Source organism: Ascaphus truei, chromosome 1, assembly GCF_040206685.1.
Source record: "Ascaphus truei isolate aAscTru1 chromosome 1, aAscTru1.hap1, whole genome shotgun sequence".
Classification (NCBI taxonomy): domain Eukaryota; kingdom Metazoa; phylum Chordata; class Amphibia; order Anura; family Ascaphidae; genus Ascaphus; species Ascaphus truei.
In genome coordinates, this window is record NC_134483.1 from 449346957 (window position 1) to 449370833 (window position 23877).

The 23877-nt window shown below is 39.7% G+C and overlaps 1 protein-coding gene across 1 annotated transcript in view; it reads left to right on the forward strand.

Annotated features, from left to right (window-relative positions):
* The window catches only part of LOC142503772 (bifunctional heparan sulfate N-deacetylase/N-sulfotransferase 4), a 381904-nt gene that overhangs the window by 160227 nt on the left and 197800 nt on the right, over positions 1-23877 (forward strand). Inside the window, exons 5-6 of the mRNA XM_075616452.1 lie at positions 9445-9630; positions 12494-12622. Coding sequence (XP_075472567.1) covers positions 9445-9630; positions 12494-12622 — 315 coding nt within the window. The remainder of the gene's footprint in view (positions 1-9444; positions 9631-12493; positions 12623-23877) is intronic.

The window sequence follows — 23877 nt, forward strand, 5'->3', positions numbered from 1 at the left end:
CAGATGCAGTTCTCTCTGTGCAGCTCGTACAGATTACAGGAAGATCGCTCGGGCAGATCTCAGAAAAAGTAACTACTAAATCGATCGGTATTGCATTTTCCTACCAAATGATATCTGGCTTGTGATAACTTTTTCTGAATACCGTGATCTCACAAATGTAATACTGTGAGGTAGGAATATGCCAACCCGATCAATATGGCATAGAGTTTATCGAAGCAACCTGAATATAGGCCTCTTAGATTTAACTGTGCATAAATCATTGGCCACTTTTGTTAGTGCTATCTTGGTGGAGTGTAGAGAATGGAAAGCAGATTGTAAAGAGTCATGCAGGGAGTTGGAGAAGAGAAAGTGAGTCAAGCATTTGTATACAAGCCACTCAAGTAGCTTTGAGATAAAGATATGAAGAGAGATATGGCTGTCATTAGAGACGGTGGTTGGGTCAAGAGAGAGTTTCTTTAGATTGAGCATGATGATTCCATTTTTTAAAGAAGTTTAGAATGTGCCAGAGATAAGAGAGATGTTAAAAAGGTGACTTAGGGAAGGATAGGGACGAATGTGTCAGAGAGGGAGCGGAGGAGATATGAGAGAATAGGATTATGGGGGCAAGTTTTAGGGTGACATGAGAGGAAAACAGAGACATCATCCTCAGTCACAAGGGAAAATGAGCTGAGAGTGTATGTAGGTGTGCAAAGAGAGGTAGGTCATGCGTATGGAGCTTGACATGAAGAGATGTCAAATCTGATGGACTCAATCTTATCTGTGAAGTATACGGCATGGTCTTGGGGCGTGAGGGCGGCAGGGCGTGCAGATGCAGTTGGGCAGAGAAGGGAATTAATTGTGAATAGACAGTGAGGTTTAGAGGACAGAGTTAGTATGAGTGAAGAAATGTAAATACTTTCTATTTAACTTCTACTTCATTTGTTTCTTTTTAAACTACTGTATTCATTTATTCTCAAGTCAAGTTTCAACTTAATTTACTGTATGCTGTGAGTGAAAAGTTAAACAAGTTGGTTAGACATTAAGGTGTCCTTTAACTCATTCCTCTCAGCACTCATCATTTCTGAAGATATTCACTGTATGAAACCTTTATATATTTTTTATGATTATATTACAAAAACATTTGATGACTTAATATTAGATCTCTGTATTGTATCAGATTTTTGCATTGCCTAACAAGAGATGCCTACTGTACTCTAAGTACAATGCCTAAAGTCATAACTTAAGTTATGTTGGGACAATTTGATGTCCTGGCTCCCTTCACTTAGCATTGCAGATAGAAAAGGTGTCTTGTTGGTCTGTGCATCACATCTAGCTTTCTGTGTCCTATGATTGATGGATAGCATATGCCCTACAGAGAATGCTAATGATTCTAATTTATACCAATGTAAATTCTGTATAAGCTACTGAATCATTATATCTATTTAAGAGCATACAAAAGAATCCTATTGAGCATTTGGCGCATTCATTACCTTTTTAAATAACCATGTTTGAAGTATTGGGCAGGGCTCAAAAGTAATTACAGTACTTTGCCATTTAATATCTAAAGCTGATTAGAATCCTGAACAATCCCACTTGCTTGTTCTGCATTTCAAATATGTAGTCTAAATTTGAAGGTTATAAATCTTTCAAATTACATTAGGAAGCACATTGCTAAGCTAAGAGTGCTATAAAATACCTAATCAATTAGGAATTACATTTTATTTAGCTTTTAGAAAACGCATTCTTCCTTTGGGACTTTCTAATCAGTCTATAATTGGTATATTGCTTTTATTTTACATAAACCGCAGTGGTATCTTTATAATGTCCCTGGCACCAATTCATACATATCAAACATGGACAGTGCTTTACTGGATTCAACCTTCCTTTCTGATTTCACTTTGCTCTTCACTCTAGAGCACTTCCAATCATATATTGCATTTCTCACAACATCTACTTTATCCTTATCCTAATTTAATTTACACTGACCAGGACTCACTATAGATGTGGGAATTCTTTTGGAGAATTTGGATCCGCCTCGAATTGGGCAGTTCCTTCGATCCATGGATTTCTGCAGATCACTCTCCAAAGGGAGATAGATTTTTGTACCTGATCCTGTTCTTCAAGGTGGATGGAGTTGGATTGCAGTGGATGACGTGGCGGGTCAAGGGCTTCCTGATACGCCAGGATCCGGAGGGTGAAGACTTCTAAAGGTAAGATAAAAATTGAATGTATGTAATTGTCTTTTTTCAGGTTTTTTTATTGGATTTATTTATTTTTATGTTTTTCATTGCCCATTGACTGCTAATGTATTAACCTGTGCCCCTTAGGGTACAGATAAATAGAGTGACAAGCAATGCATTTTTTGGCAACTGCTTGTTTTGTATTGATTGGTATTTTTCTACTTCTGTTTATTGTTTTGATTAAATTGTGTGATATGTGGATGGCTTGTTTTTAGTACATTTGTGGATTGGCTAGCGGTTTTATTTCTTGATTTGTTTTGTTGGTTAGGTGTTTCTTTAATTGTTTTCTATTATTTTGGTATAATATAATTTTTATTCTTTAGCGGTTTTGGTGTTAGAATAATTGTATTGATGTGTAGTTGAGGCTTTTTAGTTCTATTATTGTTGTGGTGTTTAGGTGCTTGTTAATTTCTTTAATTGTTGTTTATTGTTGTTCTTGATTGTTTTAATAGGTTTGCCATTAATTGCTACAGTAGAGTGGCTGATCATGCTCATATTATATGGGTATGATGTACAACTACGAAGACTTCTTCCCAGCGTGGGAGGAAAGATGGCGGTGCATGCAGTGCACCAACATCTTTCCTCCCACGCTGGGAAGAAGTCTTCGTTGTGATCCCACCGGGCTGAGAGCACGCAACTTCCAGGACTCCACAGACAGAGGTCGTGAGTACCCCCCATGGGGAATCCTACCATTTAAGGTCTAGCTCTAGGGGTCTTGGACTATTTAGATTTATGGGTTTGGGCTCCACATTCATGTGTTTACCCTTACATCCTAAGACGTCTATTTACCAGATTTGTACCCCTAAGTATGAGCATTAATGACCAGAATTTAAATGTACTCACATCTTCCGTCACGTATTCCTGGATATGTCAATAGAAGATTATCATAAACAATTCTGCTTGATATCTTTTGGAGCATTGGACTAGTAGATTAATCTCCGTTTTTCTATTATGATGTACTACTAAGCCACTCAATGAGTACAGGGTGGGTCTAGTGGGTCCAGGGGGGGTGGTTAAGCCTCCCGGGTGGGTAGCAGGGGAGGGTGGGCTAACCCCTTAATTACTGTAGCGGATAATAATTGCTATGGTGATTAAGGGGTTATGGGCCATTAGATTGTATTTTTTTCTTGTACTCTTGCTGCCAATGAGGACATGGACCTGGATTATGCTCATGAGGACTCCTTTCATATTGGCAGGGGTAAGTATAAAGTTTTATTTACTTTATTTATGCTGGCTGGCAAATGTTTGATTTTGAATGGGCAAATGAGCTATTATCCATATTTGGATCATAGTTATTTTGCCCATTACTGTACTGTATGTGTTGAGGTGGGGAGGGGGGTTGTTGGGGGTAGAGGAGGTGGGTAGTAGGGTTGTTATGCTTATTTTTGTTTATTGGGGGTAGAGGGATTGGGTGAAGGGGATAATGAGGTTGGATGGATGGATGTTTAGGCCTACCGGGTGGTAGCGGGAGGGGTTAACCCCTTAATTACCTTAGCAGAATTACCCGCTAAGGTAATGAAGGGATTAATTCCACAGCAACCCCCCTCAAGGCCTAAACACCCATCAACGGCCAAATACCACCTTCACTCACCCCCGCTACCCACAATAAACCGGGCACTCGTAGTTAACCCTTTCATTGCCTTAACGAGACATTTAAATGCATAGGAGATACCGACACCCCATAACGGGAAGCAGGGGGTCCCCGGACCTCAAATTAACACGGTTCTGCTCCGGAGACCCCCTGCTCACGTACACTAGTATTTATATTTGTAATTAATATTAATTATTAAAAGCCTGCGATCACTGGTGAGATACACGCAGGGAGAGGTGGCTCTCTCTGTGCAGCTCTCTATGCAGCTGAGGCAGGTCTCTGCAGATCGCTGGGTGAGCCCTTCAGAGAGATGCGAATATCACATTGCTTGCTCCTCGCCAGTTTTGGGCATTTTATTATTGCAGGAATTCGAGGCTTTCTGCATACCGTGATAACAATGCTCAAACAACTGGCGGTGTAACAGGCCCAGCGATTGTTTTTATGAAGACTACTAGAATAGGTGTTTTTTTATTGATATATTTTGCTTTCTAGACCTTAAGGGCACATTTTGATTTTAAAATGTGGGAGTTTTGAGTGGGTTTTATTTAGTTTAAATGCGTTTTTGTTTTCACCCAGGGAAGTGAAGATAGACAACCCAGATTAGCTCACTTTTCTGGGCTACATATCCCAACCCACTACCCAGCCCCTCCCTCCTCATTGGTTTGTTTTTTAGTTGCAGTTTTGTTATATTTATTTTTGTTTATACTGCCCAGATTTTACTTTGGGTGTGGGGAAAAAGGTTTAGTTTATTTTTGTTTAATTTAGCTGGGAGAGAAATAAACAGCAGTGAGGAAGGAAAGCCATTTTAAAAACATTGTTGCAGCAATCACTGTGCTGCAGCAAACACAGCATTGCTATTAGGAAGTTAACTCTCTTACTGCTGCACTCTGCACCCATCTCTCTCTCTTCCATCCCTCCTGCTAGCACCAGAACCCATTTGGCCCCTTCAGCATCATGGGCACAGGTGGTATCTGGCAATAGTGCCACCAGCCCCAGCACTGCCACTGCCGGAGCACAGCTGAGCAGGAAACATGGGGTGAGGAGCTATATGTCTGGGTCCCAAGGAATAGAGCCATATGTAAGGACTGTTTTAGACATAGTGGGTCCCTCTAGTATGGTGCCAGCCAGCTGCATGTGTTGCAAAGCTGTGCTGTTTGTGCGGATGCAGGTTGCCGCCCACAATGTCATTCTATATGGGCATGATGTACCACTGTGCCAATCAATGGGTAGAGGGTGTTGATCGTTGCCCTGGGGAGGGTGGATAGGTTGTCCGGGTGGGTAGCGGGTTGGGGGGGGGGTTAACCCCTTAATTACTATAGTGGTTACTAACCACTAAGGTGATTAAGGGGTTAATGGCCATTAGTTTGTTTTTTATTGTACTGTTGCTGCCTGCGGAGGATGGTGATGAGGATGGCCTTTATCCTGACAGGGGTAATTGCAAGTTTTGTTTACTTTATGCTGGCTGGATAATTTTTTATTTTTAATGGGCAAAAGAGCTATTATCCAGATATGGATAATAGTTATTTTGTCCATTATTGTACTGTATTTGTTGAGGGAGGTTGTTGGGGGTAGAGGAGGTGGGTAGTAGGGTTGTTGTGTTTTTTAATGTTTCTTGGGGGCCTAGCCCCAGCAGCGGAGCAGCAAGCGGCCATGTAGCCAGTACAGCAGATGACCCGCAGAAGCTACCAGCGGCACCGCAGTGGATATCAGCGGTCATCTGATCACAGCCATCAGGCTGGAGGACCAGCAGGTCTGCTTCCAGTCTTTGCATTTGGGGGCAATGGGCAATCAGCAGGCGGTTGACCTGATGGAACCCGGTGCTACAGAACATCTGGAGCAAACTGATATGGTCAGTCCAGAGCACTATATCCAACAGATGGGGATGCGAGTGGAGCTGCCGGGAGAAGCTCCCAAACCCCAGCCAGTGGTCCAGACTCAGCCTAACCTCTGCCCTGACATCCCTGTTTACCATTCCCCTTACAACCTGACTGAGGGCAAAAAGCCAGAGCTCAGTGAACGGTCCCGGGATGTGGTGCGACAGACCCCGATCTGGAGGGCATAAGACCTTGGCGGCCGAGGCTGCCTCCAAGATTGTGTCCGATTGGTCCGCGGAACCCGGCGTGCTTTTGTACTGTGAACAAGCCCTGGGTGCTCCAGCTAGTCAGGGAACAGAGAGGGTCCAGTTAGTTGGTGCCTGGGCGAATAGGGACCTGTGGCGGCAGGAAACTGCTGACATGGCATCAGGGTGTCGGTCGCTCGCACATAAGTCCGGCTAGTGCAAAAGTTCTGCGGGCTGGAGGCATCCCATGAGGTATCTGCGTTTGGGCACTCTGGGATGTCTGCCAGCAAGTAGGCAAGATGGAGGACAGTGCGAGTGTTCCCCAGAGACCGTCACCAGGGATATATAAGCCCTTACAGCACAAGGCTGTGAGTGAGTCGGTGGTGTTAGCTGTATGCAGCTCGCCGCTGGGAGATCTCGAGATGTCCTAGGAGGGGCTAGGCAGAAAAGCTCAGTGGAGCAGGGGGAGATCAGTCCACAGTAGGAGCTGAAGCGAGAGGTAGGAGAGATAGACTGGGTCCTGGCTCCGGATAAGCAGGGCAGGATCCAGCCACCAGGTCGCCCGGTCGACACCGGGGTTCACAGACCCCTCCACCGGACCACATACAGGGTCTTAGCAGAGGGGGAATGGAGTACAGAGAGGGAGATAGAGGAGATGCAGGGCTGCTGTAGGAGAGGGAAGAGCCACGGTAGCGTCCCAGACCGATCCCTGACTGGTGTGACAAAGAGGCGGCTCGTGGTGCTGCCAGCCTGGTCCCCCGAGTGCGGTGCAGTGTTACAGGCTCTCCCAATGTACCTGGCTACTGCTTGAACTCTGGAGCGCTGGCAGCCCTATGTGTGTGGGAAACCCTCCCCAGTGGTCATGGATTGGATTAGAAAGTAAACAATAGTCAGTGACAATCACAAGGGTGAAGAAATTAAAATGTCCGTGGGCTGGATATATCTCACCATGTAATAAATATTGTAGGACGCCAAGAGGAAATGAGAAACTCCACTTTACTTAATAAATATTTCTAAGATTAATCAATCTATATACTGTATTCTGCCATTATCCAAAACCAAAACAAGAACCAAAACCAATGATAACAAACTTTAGGCAAAACCAAAGACACAACCCCAGGCCAAGTGAGCATCTTTACTAATTATTGAAAATAAGTGTTTAATTACAATACTGTTGCATTTGGATCCTACCCTCTTTAACTAGTTTGAGTGGGCTGGATAATAGATGGGAATGCAGTTTTGCAATACCTATGATCTCCTCATCAGACATACTGCTTTAGCAGGTAGCAATTGGAGTACTTTGGCCTGACCATGTCTCTGTCTCTCGATCTATTACCATTGAAAAGAGAAATGTTGTCTGTGCACACAAAATACTTTCACAATAAAATGTTGCTTTTAGTTATCCCTCCGGATTTGTAAAAAAAAAAAAAAAAAAATGTAACAATAGAAAAATACTGCTTTACAGAAAAAAAATGCAATCGTGAATGTGCTCCAGTGGGGTATACTGCCAGAATGTTTCGGTCTCTAAACAGGAACCTTTATCTGCAAAGAATATGTAGCCATCCATGGATCTAGCACAAACGAGAACACAGCTTTTAATTTATCTGTAAGCAAGTCAGTTCATCAGTTAGGCAGGAAGTACCAGGTCTGCCAGGAAATATACTTTATTAATCAGCATACCTGTTTTTCCATCTCCATGACAATATGTCATAGTGTTTTTTTTTTTTTTTACAAGTAGCAGTTAGTGTGTGCTTGTGGCAATCGCAAGTTTCCCCTAAGGTACCGATCTCTTAGTGAACATTTATACAGTGATCACTCTGCATCAAGATAAAAGTGGTATTATGGGGCAAAACAAACTGCACCAATTGTATTAAAATTGTTATTAATTTAAATGCGATTTTTCATGTAATACATACGGTGCAGATTTTTTAACCCAGAATTACACCACTTTTGCCTTATACATATATTCCTCATTGTCTTTGTATATTATAAAGTCACAAAAATAAACAAGACTTCTCGCTATCATTCTAAATACTGACTTTTTTTAGCTTAATGTTATTTAAATCTTAGCTCTTATCAGAGGTGGAAATAATTGTAAGGTCAATTCATAACGCTGAATCTAATCTCTTTTCTCTGGATTTGCATATGTAATTAAATATTTCTCAAAGTAATTGTTGCCATGTGTGAGAAAAAATAAGATTTCCAAAGTAAATGTGACCACAGTTGTTTTGGAAAAAAATATCTATTTTACTAATCCTTCTCCTAATCCTTCTCAATTATTTATTTATCCATGAAGAACATAATAGAGAAAGCAAAAAAAGAGGAAATAAAAAATTAGCCAATATTCTGGTTTAATAAAAGTAGCAACAATATAGGCATAATATAGGCATTGCAGTAGACACGAAAAGAAAAATTGTGTGTGCCGAGCATGCACATATTAAGTAAAACTTCTTTGTTTTTTGTCACTGTTTTGTCACAGAAATTGTATTTGTGATGGTGATTTTTTAAATTAAAAATCAAAACACAATTTCAGTGACAAAACGCAAAGGAGTTTGACTTAGAACGTGTGTGCTCGGCGCACCTCCCATTTTAGCTATTTGCACTTCTATATTTATACTAACTGTGAATTCCGTGTGTGTGTGTGTGTGTGTGTGTGTGTGTGTGTGTGTGTGTGTGTGTGTGTGTGTGTGTGTGTGTGTGTGTGTGTGTGTGTGTGTAGCTGTGTCTGTGTGTGTGTGTCTTTCTCTGTGTGTAAGTATGTGTGTGTGTGTCTGTGTTTGTGTACTGTATGTTTTCTCCAAAGTGGGGGCAAGTGGTGTACCTCCGCATGCACACTGAGGCCAGTTTCTGGGCATGTTCGCGGAGCAGACGGCTACTGCGCATGTGCACCGAGCCGACGGCTACTGCAAATGTGCATCGAGCCGACGGCTACTGCACAAGTGCGCCGACAGCCTCTTTTCCCCACATGACATTATTACGTCCGTCTCCAACGAAGGAAATTCACTCCTGCCGACAAAGAAGTTTCACTTAAAAAAAATATATATATCTTTCAGGTATTTTAAAGTGAGATCTCAAATATACTGATGTAGTCAACATTGTTTGGAGTACTACAGCGGTACATACATAAAGAGCCAGCGTGAGAAGCAGCCATTGCTTTGAAGCAGGCGCATGCAGAAGGCGATGGGTCTATCGTGCCATTTCACACTAAAAGTGGATGTCAAATCAGTTACTGTATACCACAGCAACCTCTATATCGGGTGATGGCAGATACTCTACTAGCCCAAAGATGGCCTCTTTCACAGTGATAGAACAATTCTGGCCTGCAAAATAAGTCACATTCATATTGCTAATTTAAATGTGCAAATCAAATAATGTATTATTTTTAACAGGCTAAAATAAACTTTGGGATTGGCAGATAAATTTACTAGGGGGTTTAAGCACTTTTACTCATGCAAATATAATTTAAGTAAACACCGTTGTGCTGGCCACCCTTTTGACTAGCTGCGTGAGCAAGGAATTTATAGTACTGTACTTCTGTCTTGCAGATTTAAGATTTTACATTTTGTCTTTTACAGGAACATGGCATTCCTACAGACATGGGTTACGCGGTGGCTCCCCATCACTCAGGTGTCTACCCAATACATGTGCAGCTCTACGAGGCCTGGAAAAGGGTTTGGGGCATCAGAGTCACAAGCACAGAAGAATATCCTCACCTAAAACCAGCACGGTACAGACAGGGATTCATACACACGGGTATAATGGTAAGATGAATACAAATTTTTATAAAATGTTTGAACTGTCAAGTCCCTATGTTTTGAATGATCATGTCAAATTGTATTCACCTTTAACAAGGTACACAGCATGTTAGGTGCAGTGATAGTGTTTACCCATGTAACAATGTACAGTATATGCCGTCATTTTGTCTGTTTCATACGAAGTTATGATTTTTATTAATGTATTTTATTAGACCAACATGTAACACCTTAATAATATAATTTCAAATATAAAGCAATTATTCATTTTATGGCAATTCTTACAGTAATTGTACAAAGAAAACAGAAGCAACTCCTCCGATAGATGAGAGAGAAAATTTAAAATAGTTGAGAAAGTCCCATGTTTAATGAGAATCACAGTTAAATCAAAATATATATATTTTTCCTTTATGTAGCATTTCTGATGGACACACTAGTATGTGTATGTGTCATAATCCTGTGAAGTTCATCTTGACTTACATTAAAGCCTATTTTCTATTTTGGCAAAGTTAAGTGTGAATCTTGCTTCTCACATCTAACTCAAGAATGTCAGAGAAATGTAAATCAGACTTGGCCGAGAGAGAACTGGTGTAACACCCACATACAATTGAATACATCTGTTCCTGGTAACTCCTTCCTAATCTTAGTGAATATTTTATGATGACTACACACACAGGCAAATTGTTTTATTTTTCCTTTTACTGCACAGGTGGGCTAGACTTGTAGGAATCCTTAAAGACTTATAAACTTGAAAGTGACAGCTTAAACGTGTGTGGTATAGGCAAACGTTTCTCTACTTTAAGAAAATATTCAATGTTTTAGAAAGAGCTTTTCCATGAACCAAGAGTATTCTTTTATTGATTACTGCACTATCCTTGTCTGTTCATTGAAGCTGTGAGATATTTTTACATGGAAAAACGGAGACATTGAATTTGATAGCAGATAAGAACTTCTTGGCTCACCTGCTCTGCCTATTTTCTTATCTTCTGTAAAAGTTTAGACCTTATTTGATCATTGTCTTTCTTTTATATTTATGATAGCCTTATGTCTATTCCAAGCATTTTTTAATTCTATTACTGTAATTTCTTCCACCATCTCTGCTGGCAAGCTATTCCACTAATCCACCACCCTTTCCGCAAAGTACTGGCTCACATTTCCCCTGAGCCTGCAGCTCTAAACTTCAGAGCACGACCTCTTGTTCTAGCACTTCTCTTTCTCTGAAATATGCTTCCTTCCTTTACATTGTTGAAACCCTCTATGTATCTGAAAGTTTCAATCATTTCTCCCCTCTCCCTTCTCTTATAGCTATACATATTATGGTCCTTCAGTCTTTCCTCCAGTATTTCAATGCCGTTAGCCTTTTACACCCCTTTAATGACCATGATTCTTTCCTTATATGATGTGTAGCTTCCTTGAGTGCCTTTAAATAAAAATTATCTGACTGGTGTATATTTCCTTTAGAACCCGGCTTAAATTCTAATCGCATAAAGTCTAGTGTGTGTAGTAATTGTACATTATTTTGTGGGGAAAAAAATTAATTCTGTATTAAACTAGTTTAAGACATTGGAGTTTGTGGAGGTTATTCACTAAAATGCTATAATGCTAATTGGGACATACCACAATGAAACTCCCTTGGCAATTTCTTTGAAGGATTGCCGATTGGCATCATTGCCCTTTAATGAATAGCCCCTTATGTACAGCATCAAGGCAAGAAGCAGGGACGGCTTCTAATTTGGCGGGGCTCAGTGCCGGGATAGAGCACAGGGTTTTTTACCTTCTCTCTGGCATCTGCTCCTCATCGCTGCAACATTGTGGCATTGTGTTACCATAGCAATATGACATCATGTTATCACGGTGTTATAGAAATGCGTCGCCATTTGATGATGACGCCACATTGTCATGGCAATGCGTTGTCGCTATCAAAGAATACAGGAGGAGAAGCTGGAGAGAAAGTAAGAAGAGCAACTGCACCAATGGAACCGCCATTAAGCCTTCAAGCCATAAAGCCAGCCCAGGCAAGAAGCAACATAAACTGATATTAATAGAAGCATATCTAGTTAGCATCCGTCATGCAAAGTACTTTGCATTCATTTTGCCGTGTGTCTACTCCAGATTTGACAGTTGGAGGGAATAAGGAGTTGTTAATCATCTGGCATGTTAATGAATGTATCACACCTTAAATCTCTGTATGTCTGTATATCAAAGTATCCTGGCTGCAAAACTGGTGCAATGCAATCCCTTTCATAAAGAATTTGTTTTTTTTTCCTTTAACTGCGATAGTGATGATCAAGCTAATATTGGCAAATATTGTACCATTAAAAAACTTGAAAAGTGCACTGTTGGTGCCATCATTCTAGATAGAAATGTTAATAATAATAAACTAATAATAATATTCCTAAACACCTGTGTTGAGTAAGATATCAGATAGGGGGAATAGACCTAAGAGACCAATGCCTCATATTCTTGTTGCATTTATTCTCTACACAGTACTGTACTATCCAAATTGTGGTCCCAATTCACCAACTCCACTGACTAGTGCATAGAGAACTGAAAATGAGTCTTATTTTCTTCAGAGTTTTAAAAGTGTTTCTAAATAAAAGATAGCTACACAAAATACAGTTGGACGTCTTTATACCATAAACCTTTTAAAGATGCAGCAGATGCTTTGTGGAACATCTGCATAATTACAACTGAATGACTCCATGTTTACAAGAAGATTGAAAAGGGAATAAAACACAGAATTATATTTTCCCTAGTCCTTTGGGAAGACTAGACCTAAATGTTACTGTTCAGTGCCATAACCATGTAAGTTTTACCATCCATACTCCAACCTGTTTATATTTATCATTGTTTTTCTTTCTTTCTCAATCAGGTTCTGCCTCGACAAACCTGTGGTTTGTTCACACATACAATTTTTTACAAAGAATATCCTGGTGGACCCAATGAGCTGGACAAAAGTATTAAAGGAGGAGAACTATTCCTAACTGTGCTTCTAAACCCCGTAAGTATTTCCATTCAATTTGACATCTATTAAACTACAAAAGCAACCCTGCTGAGACTTTAAACATAAGTGTATCTGAAGGTAATGATCTGCTGTCTTTTATGACATGATGAAAAATTATACATGCTCTAGGGTGCTACAATATAAATGAATACTTAAGATCTGTGGGCTATTTAATTTCCTTCTAATTGTTCGAAAATGAAGTCTCAATAGTATCTTTTTTTATCATGTTAAATCATCATAATTTTTGAGGAGACAAAAATGTATTCTGTCTGGTGGAATCAGAGATCATATTTTAACAGACCTCCAAATGTCCCACAGTGGCCCTGGATGTTTATGCGTGTTTTCAGTGTAATCTCAGAAAGCAAGAAATATCATTTTAATCATGCATGAGATGAAATAGCATTTCACATAACCTACCATCATTCAAGTGGAGAAGTGTCCTATGAAATGTGCCTAGACTCACAAAGAGCAAGAGAAGACGAAAGTGAAGATAAAAAAAAAATACAAGAAACTCCTCAATATTGCTGTGAATCCCAATGGTTCAATAAAAAGCCGTGACAAGTGCTAAAATGGCTCTTGATAAATTACAAAAGTTACTGCCTCTTAATTACATCACAAAGTGCTTAACCATTCTTATCCCTTACATTGTACTTGGTGAAAGTAAATGTTTGAAATACACAAACTTGATACAAGAGCTGGTAACTGAATCGTAACTTTTAATAATATTTTGCATGTGTGCTTTAAAGGAATTTTGTTTTTCAATCTACATTTGGTTGGGTTACTTTCCCCAATAGAATTCACTAGATACTGAGCATTTAAAGTCATGTCATATAGAAATATTGTGTTAATGGTCATTGGACGCTTCATGTAATATTTAGACACGTTTACACTAAAGCTATAATTAGTATTTCCTATTTTCTTTAAGTGTAGACTGATATGTATGTATGTCTTTATTTATATAGCGCCATCAATATACATAGCGTTGCATAGTAGTAATACACGTGATAATTATATAAATAACAAATAATAAAAATAACAGATCAAGGGAATAAGTGAATAATAAGTGCTTCAGGAAAAGGAGTCCCTGCTCCGAAGACCTTATAATCTAATTGATAGGAGGAACATACAGATACAGTAGGAGGGCATTCTGGTAAGTGCTTCTGCAAAGGGCCAAGCTTTATGTATCAAGTGTATAGTGTTAGCCACAGAGCTACTCATATGCTTCGTTAAGCAGGTGTGTTTTAAGGTGGTTCTTAAAGGTGGATAGAGAGGGTGCTAGTCGGGTATTGAGGGGAAGGATATTCCAGAGGTGTGGGGCAGTCAGTGAGAAAGAAGGCGGGAGAGGGCTTTAGATACAAAGGGGGAGAGAGAAGACATGCTTGAGCGGAACACAGGAGTAGGGATGGGGCATAACGAGAAATTAGGGCTGAAATGTAAGGAGGGGCAGAAGAGTGTAAAGCTTTAAAGTGAGGAGGAGAATTGAATGTGTGATACAGGATTTGAAAGGAAACCAGAGGAGGGATTTCAGCAGGGGAGATGCTGAGACAGATTTAGGAAAGAGTAGAGTGATTCTGGCAGCAGCGTTTAGGATAGATTGTAAAGGAGACATTTGAGAAGCAGGAAGGCCAGATAGAAGGAGGCTACAGTAATCGAAACGGGAGAGAATGAGGGCCTGTGTCAGAGTTTTAGCAGTCGAGCAACAGGGGAAAGGGCATATCTTTGTGATATTATGGAGGAAAAAGTGAAAGGTTTTAGGTACATCAGGACATACTTGAAAACGAGAGGTAACTCTCAATGTATTACTTCCTGATAAAATATTTTATAAATAAAATAAATAAATAAAAAATGTGAGAGGAGAAAGTGAGAGAGGAGTCGAGTGTACCCCCTAGGCATCGTGCTTACACTACTGGGTGTATGACTGAACTTCCAACAGTAATGTGGAAGGAGGTAGTGGGGCCAGGTTTGGGAGGAAGTATGAGGACCTCTGTTTTTGCCATGTTAAGTTTGTCGGCGGAGGGCCATCCAGGATGATATCGCAGAGAGACATTCAGAAACTTTGGTCTATACAGCAGGTGTAAGATCAGGGGTCGCATAAATTTGTGTGTTGTCAGAATAGAGGTGATATTGGAACCCAAGAGATGTGATTATGTCACCTAGAGAGAGTGTGTACAGAGAAAAGAGAAGAGAGCCCTGGGGTACCCCCACAGAGAGGTCGATAGAGTAGGAGGAGATGTTAGCAGGTGTGACGCTGAAAGTACGATGGGAGAGGTAAGAGGAGATGCAAGATAGAGCTTTGTTACGAATGCCAAGAGTATGGAGAATGTGAAGAAAAGAGGATGGTTCACAATATCAAATGCTGCAGAGCTCGAGTAGTATCAGCAGATTGTAATGACCTCTGTCTTTGGCAGCATGGAGGTCATTAGTTATTTTAGTGAGGGCTGTTTCAGTGGAGTGAGCAGTACAGAAGCCAGATTGTAGAGGATCTAGGAGACAATAGGTGTTGACAAAATGGAGCAAGCGAGAGAATAAAAGATGTTCAAGAAATTTAGAGGAAAATGGCAGGAGGGAGACAGGTCGATAGTTAGAAAAACATGTAGGGTCAAGCTTGCTGTTTTTGAGTAATGGTAGGACTGATACATGTTTGAAGGAGGAGGGAAAGTTACCAGAGTAGAGGGAGGCATTACAAATGTTTGTGAGCATAGGGATAATAGTAGGAGCAAGAGGTTTTAGGAGATGGGAGAGTATGGGGTCAAGAGGGCAAATGGTAGATGGAAAAGAGGAGAGCAGCAGTGCCATATCCTCCTCTGTTACAGTGGAAAAAGAGTCAAGCAAGGCAGGTGGAGAGTTAGGAGAAGATGTTGGATGGGAGAAGGAAACAGAGGGGATGTCCTGACGTATGGATTCCACCTTTTCCTTGAAATAGTCAGCAAAGTCCTGAGGTGAGATGGAGGAGGAAGAAGAGACAGCTGAGGGTGGTTCCAGCGACGCATCTCCATGGCAACTGGCATCAAATGACGCCATTTTGCCATGGCGACGTGACATCACATGACCCCGCAGCATCATTTGATGCCGGAGCCGTGAGGGGAGGGGTCGCAAGCCGGAAGGGAGAGGAGACAGGGAGGTTCATGGGGGTAAGTTCGCGCACCCCTGGGTTAGAGAGAGAAAGTAGGAGGCCCAAGGGAGGGAGATATGTTTGCTATATTGCACCACAGTTGCTTTTGCTTAATCTGCTGAAATAAGAGACATAAAAATATTATGTTCCACTGTTTAATATCTTTTCTTAATAGAGCAAAAGAAAGATTTTCAAGCCTACTTTAGAAAGCTTATTTCCCAGCCTCACAACGTACAGCAGATACTGAAATACACGGTACCTGTATTTTCTGAGTATGGGAAATGGTTTGTTCAACATCAGGGGGGCAGTTCATTGTGACTTTGTATTATACAGTATTATAGTTTTATTTATCTACTTTCACAGCAGACAATGTATGCATCCCTTTACAGATATATTATATTTTGAGCATGTCCCTTTATCTATGCATCCTATGTACAAAGCCTAGACTGTGAGGTATTTTGGAAAAATATCAGTCTGTGTCTGCAATCATTAAGTATGCACTTTGGAAAAAGCTGAAATCAACAAATTATTTTAATAAGTAAGCCTCATAGAATATTTCTGATAAAAGGCACAGCACTGGCAATAAACACATCCACCTTTCCCACCCTATAGTGATATATATAAATATATCAAAATAATAAAGGGTAATGATTGTTAGAAAACAATTTCTTGGTCAGAATATCTCAAGTGGAAAATCATCCAATGACAAATTGCACTACCGCTTTGGTTTTTATTTCCCACTCACAGGAGCCTATTCAGTATACTGCGAGATTAGTATTGAAAATTCACCCAGGAATGGATAACTGCTTGTAGAGATATATGATCTATCTCTCAGTGATAATATACTGTAACAAAAGTAAAAGTAACATTGTGAGAAAAAAAAAAAGCCAGGCCACCGGAAATTAAACAAAAAATACAGTAGTAAGGAAGCACGGATATAGAGGTTCCCACAAAAATTATTCCTACTGGAATATATATATTATGGTGGAGGGGGTGGGGGGGGAAGTAGTCTTCCTAGGGGGCATGTTTATTAACTGTTAGATTCCATTTAATAATATTGAAAATATTATGAACAAATAATAATAAAAAATTAACAATAAGAAATCAAGCATTATCCAAAAATAACTCAAACTACCTTCTAGTATTGCCATACATTAATACATTGGGTTTAGTGATATTCACATATGTCCCATTTACATTTTTGTGAATTTTGCCTAATGTTAGGACCTAATACATTTGCGAAACCGTTTGCACACAAAAATCGCCCAAAATGTGCAGTACACAAATATGTGTATGTTGTGCTCAATGTTTTGTGCTCTGTTCGTAGTCTTTGTAACGTGATTAATTTTTAAGCTGATATGGCGATGCTGACCTATTTAAATTAGATTGAAGCGCTTTACGTTTGTGGGGAATGTTGATATTTTCACAAAATTTACATACAGTAGCTCTGTACATATTCGTCTGGTATGAGCCATGTTCCTAAATGGTACCATCTTTATCATGCTAGACTGCTACTTTTTCTATTTTCCTACGCGCCATTATTTTATTTATTACTTCTATAACAGCACTAAATAGAATGTTCTGTTTCAAATAATACTTTGTGAATTATTTAATTTGCTACAGTAGTCTATAGGGTTTCAGGCCCTTATTCATTATGCTACAAAGCAGTGCAATCTACCAATTAAGAGCATATTGAATAAGGGCCTTCATTTTAACAGAACTTACATTTCATTTTTTTAAATCTTGTTTAGTATTCTGGTTCCTCATGTCATTCTTGTCTTAACTCTTCTTCAAACAATCCAAATGAAACACGCAAATTTTGGAAAGTACTGTGCAATAGAAGGGCTATGGCTATTTGTTCTCCTTTGACCATATCAGCTCAACAAACAACACTAACATTATATTGCTCCTCCCAACGTGTCATTTTTAAATGTAATTAAAATCATCAAAATGTGTCATCACAGAATATGGGTAAGTTTGTAGGCAGTCTAGGTTTTGTTGAAGAACAGTTTGCATACTGCACTCGATTCATATAAATTGAAAAACTCAATAACTACAGGGATAAATGGTTTACTAGACACATTCTCAATACAAATAGCTATGTGTCTAATTTGTAACCATATCCATGATGTGCTTTCATGAATTGGTGGTAGGTGTTTAGTAACAATTCTATCTTTTTATTGAATAATCCTCTGCATTATAACTATTTAGGGCATGATCTAGAAAGCTCTGTTAAGTCACAATATGCCTTACTACATAATATCTTCAAAGGCTAATAATGTACTGTTCAGTCAAGTTTCCTTTCAGAAAGATTATGGGACGTAACATTATGTTCGTTAAGTTATATCTAGGTGGTGTTACTCCCATCCAGACCCGTGAAATACTGTTTGGGTTTTCCTGGGGAAGGAGAGAGAGAACACACCTAAGATATCTCTGAAATAACCTTATTTGAATCATCTAAGCATATTCAAAATATTACAATTAGCATTTCCAAGATATCTCAGGTATGTTTACATGTACCTGTATCTCTCCACATGTCGCATAAAAGAGTGTTTTGGGAGGACTATAAGTCAATGGGGATGCTACTAAAATAGGTCTCTTTCAAACCCATATATCAGGGACTACAGGGCAGACTTAATGAGCCATTATTGGCAGGTATAGCAATGTTCTGTTACAATAATGTGATGTTAATATGGGTAGCTCCATGGCTGGTACTATACACTTCAAACTGCCCCTTGCACAGGCACTTACCATAACACCCTCCTACTGTCTCTGTAAGTTCTCCCTAATTACCACTTAGATTGTAAGCATTTCGGGGCAGGGACTCCTTTTCCTAATGTTACCTTAATGTCACTAGTGCCTATTCCCACTATGTGTTATATTATTATACCACATGCATTACTGCTGTGAAGCGCTATGGTGCTATGTACATGGATGGTGCTATGTAAATAAAGATATACTGTACATACATACGTACATGTTAAGCCTATGCTAATGAGCTATATGAAAACTGTTGTTTTTGCATATGCTGTACAGGCATACCCCGCTTTAAGTACACTCACTTTAAGTACACTCGCGAGTAAGTACATATCGCCCAATAGGCAAACGGCAGCTCACGCATGCGCCTGTCATCACGTCCTGAACAGCAATACCGGCTCCCTACCTGTACCGAAGCTGTGCGGAAGCGGGGAGACTATAGAGCCTGTTACAAATGCGTTATTTACATCAGTTATGCACGTATTTAACGATTGCAGTACAGTACATGCATCGATAAGTGGGAAAAGGTAGTGCTTCACTTTAAGTACATTTTCGCTTTACATACAGTACATGCTCCGGTCCCATTGCATACGTTAATGCGGGGTATGCCTGTAATAAGTTTTGTGGATAAATGTTAACCTCTAGGAAAATAATGGGCATGACTATTTTAGGTAACGTACGGTAATGAGCCCTGAGTAAACTGAACTTTGTACGGCAGTTCAATTGCAGATCATGCCAGATTAGTATTTGTTTATTTATAACATGCCAACATATTCTGCAGTGCAGTATAATGGGAGTATTAAGATAATAACAAAGAATTACATTAACATACATCGATAGAGTAGATGAGGAACGACCTGCTCTAAGGAGCTTACAATCAAAAAGGATTGTAAATATAATACTCATTTTGATAAACTGGGTCACAATTGTGAAAAGTGTGACTTGATTAAGCACTATGAGCTAAAATTGCCTTCAGGTAGGTGATGAATCCTCATCCAAAACCACAATAGAAATTATTTCGTAGCTCATTCTTGTACAGTATATTAAACACATCTCCGGTATAACACATGACAAAAACTGCAGCATTAAATTAATAGAAGAAAAAAGACTGGAACATAATTACATTTTACATACAGCTACATTTTCCTAATGAACCTTATATTTGGAATCTGAAATTGCATAATTATTCTTTTGGCTCTCTCGGTTTCATATTCTGGTGAATGAAAAGTATGCATTTGAAAAGTTATGTGTGCTTCAAAGTGTTGCTGTATTGTAACAATTTACTTCCCAGTGTGTCCTCTGTCGTATTTGTCTAATTAATTAGCTTTTTTGGGCATATCAGTTTTATAGTACAGAACACCATAGATTACATTTTTCTCAGATTTTAGACAGGCAGAATATCACAAATTTGACAAAGTATACAATTTGGCAGAAAAAATATGATTCTATTATACACAATCATCATGTAAATCAAAGCAATGGTAATATAGCAGGGTTATTAAGTTGACATATTATTTTTATACCAATTGAGTTGAACCAAATTTAGGATTCTTTCCCGTGCAACTATTCTTTTGGAAAGATCTGTGTTCTTTACGGTTTTGCAATGATCCCACCCCTTATAAGGAGAATAATTACTCTTTGATGTACTGTAGATCAAAAAATATATGCGTGCATAACTTTTTTAGTTTTTCAATTAATATTTCCAAAATTTTTACACTTATAGGAAATGTTGTGTTGTTTAACATAGCAGTTGCCTCAACAGAGCATTACCTCTTCATACTTGCAAAAATATGAAATGGCTTGATTTATAATGGTGTGCGCAAACTTCCTCCCCTGCCTTGTCTGCACTGCCCCCTGCTCGCACCCCCTCCTTACTATATCTCCGGTGTCAAATGACGCAGCAGGGTCATGTGATGTCCCGTTGCCATGGTAACGTGATGTCACGTGACCCTGCGATGTAATTTGACGCCGCGTTGCCATGCCGACGCGTCGCTGGAGTCAAGGTAAGTGAAGTTGCAGAGGCCTCACGCGATCCCCCGGCATTTAATTTAAATGCCTTGGGAAGAGCGCAAGCCCCTGCAACCACCGCACTGCCCCTGAAAAATCTTGCGCCCCCCCCCCCAGTTTGTGCACCCCAAATGTAGAGTACCGCTGTATTGATTAGGCCCAAGTTCAGTTTTGAAAAAAGTATCATTTCAAGCAGAGCAAGCACATAAACGCTTTCAGAATCTTCCAAGCTGATATTCTGGGATACACAGTGGTCCAATTTGCCTTTAACCTGCAACAGGAAGATCTCCTCAGCTTCTGTTGGTGATTAAACCATATATCCATAGCAAGTAACGCAGAACAGTACAGCACTGTTCTATACCTGTAAAATAGGAATAAATAATCAATGTATCCGTAATGTCAATGCACACTAAACTGATTGAGTATGTACTGAATGCCCAATAGTAAAAAAATAAAAACGTTTAAACAACTGCAAAAGATCCAAACTCCGCTAAAATAAATACATCTCATTATTGCCTTTGATTTGGTGCCGCATGATCAGTGTTTATGAGGTGAAAGTGTTTTTTGAAGAATTAAACAATATTTAAAAGACGTTAAATAGAGTAATAACTTGAATCATTGATTTTAGTATTCAAGAATTGGATGTTTTGTGAGACACATATTTCCAGTAGCTAAGGGTGTTCACAAGTCAAAGTTGGTTTGTTATTTAAATCTGTCAGACTTAGCCCTTTAGAATTCCCCTTATAAATTGCAAACAAGTAAACCAAGAAAGCATGTTTCATTATCTGCTTATTCTGTGTATGGGATCTGTCCTATAAAAATGTAAGGTGCATTATAATTTCTAAGAGGCTTGAGCTATGAATTCCTAGCCCAACTTAAAGAGGGCCTACTACACATTACCATTTTTATTAATTGTACAGCTGGAGAATGTATTTTTCCTCTGTTAGCTTTGTTGGAATAATTACATGCAGCATGATAACACTTATGGTTAATTAGCTTATAGATGTTAACAAGGTAATTCCATCTGCTCTATTCTACCGATATTGTGTTTCATTCATAAATTTCATAATTTCTCTTGAAAATATATACTTTGTCAGTGGTGCGCAAAGTGGGGGGTGCGAGATCCGCTGCGGGGGGCGTGGGGTTTACAGAGGCCCCCGCACACTTCCCAAAGGCATTTAAAGTAATCCCGGGGGAGCTGCAGGGCCTCTGTAAACCTTACTTACCTTGATTCAGATGCTCCTGGTTACGCGTCGCCATGGCAACGTGCTTTCAAATGACACCGCGGGTCTTGTGACACACCACATTGCCATGACAACATGATGTCATGACGCAAGGACGTCTGAATCAAGGTAAGGGGGTGGGGGGAGGAGAGGGGGAAAGCTCCCTGTACCTGACTTTCACATTAATAGATACTGTAGGTTGGTTTGGTGTTTAGAATTCATACTACTAGCATGGAGTACAAACATTATTGCTTTGTCATAACTTGTAGTATCGAAATATAATTTATTGTCGTCTATTTTTAAAATCGTAGAGGTATAAAAGAAAATAAATAACAAAATATATATGTATATTTTTATTTTGCTAAATATAATATACAATTATACCTATTTATTTTTATATAAATATATTTATTATATATACACACACACACACACATTTGTAAGCAGATATAAAGACATTAGCACATGCATTTGAAACATTATTAACTTAATTCAGTTACCTCGCATTTTCAAGTATGTCCTGGGCATAAAGCTATAACAGTACATAGTTACATTAAATGAACAGAGGTTATATAGTCAATTTACATACAGTACATTTCATGGACAAATAGAGTTGGAAAATTGGGTATAGGAGATAAAAGGGCTGGTGAATTTCAGATTGAAAGAGAGAAATTTTAACATCACCAAACATCCGCAAATGGCTCACACCCTTTAACTGCCCCTCAGCTGTGCCAAAGGCTGACCCAGACGTACACTGAATGGGTTCAGATTGAATGCAGCTATGTATTTAAATTCCTTTGTGTTCTTGGCTCATTAACATTTCAGTGGGTGTAGATGGCATTCCACATAGTACAAGCAAAAGCACATGTTAACCATTAGCACGCTGGTTCTGCACAGAGGGGAGCAGCTCTTGAGGCAGTACAGTACAGTATTCTGAGTTGTCTTTTCAGATACCAATGTTAGAAATATAAGCAGACTAGAGTTGTATCTTGTACTGTACAGAAAAGATAAAATATCTATACATATCTATATATGTATATATGTACATATATACATGTAGACGGACGTTCACAGAGGTACACAATTGGAGACTTTATAAGGTGAAATTATAATAGGCTTTATTGTGCCTTTTCCATTTCATCAGGAAACATCCAAACACAGGGGGGGGGGGAACAAAGCTTCTATTCACTTGGGAGTAGTTCTAGTGAAATCCTATGCAATTAATTCACATCTCCCTTAGTAAAGCATGTCTCGCAGCCCCCAAAACATATAGCATGAAATAAGCAGATATAAGCAGTCTCTTAATAATGAAAGTCTTATCTGTTTCGTGCTGTAGAGTAAGCTTCTCTTCTCTCCTGGAACCGCACCCGTGCGTGCACAGAAAATATCAGCATCCAGGTTTAGAAGTCTTATTTGGTGTCTTACAATCAGCTATGCTGGGCAGAGCTCAAGACTGGTCAGCTCCAGAGATGTGTGTTCTCTCGGTCAGTATCTCCTGGGAGACTCAAGAACACTGCTCTGTCTCTCCAAGGGTCAGCTCTCAGTCAGAGCTAAGGAGTCAATTCCTGTCTCAAACATAGGCTTTTTCTACCACCTCTAATCAGGCAGGTGGTGTTAGTTAATTTGCTACCAGCAGTTAACCACCACACTGCTGGATCAGAGGCACATTTGTGAACAGGGATAAGTCCCTTGTTACATACCTTCCCTGTTTGTGGGAAGCTCGGGCTTACCACGGCCAAAGCCCATCCTTCCACTCTCATTCGAGATCTTTCTGTGACTTGAATGAGAGTGGATGGAAGAAGAGAACCCTCTGTCTCGCTGGGATTGGAACCCTTTCTCCAGTTTATTTTTGTCTCCTCCCGAAGGTGCTTGAGATCAGCACTCCTCAGTCGCTCGAGGAGGACTTTTTCCACGTTAAGTCTTTTTATCGCGTGTGCGGTCATGAGATTTCTGTTGTGTCGGGCACTCCTCTTTTTGTAGACAAAGTGTATGGCAACAGTTGTAGAGCAGTTAGGACTAGCCCTTAGAGTTTTCTGCTCTTGAAGCGGTCTTTCTAATAAGGCAGGTGGTGTTAGTTAATTTTCTACCAGCAGTTAACCACCACACTGCTGGATCAGAGGCACATTTGTGATCAGGGATAAGTCCCCTGTTAT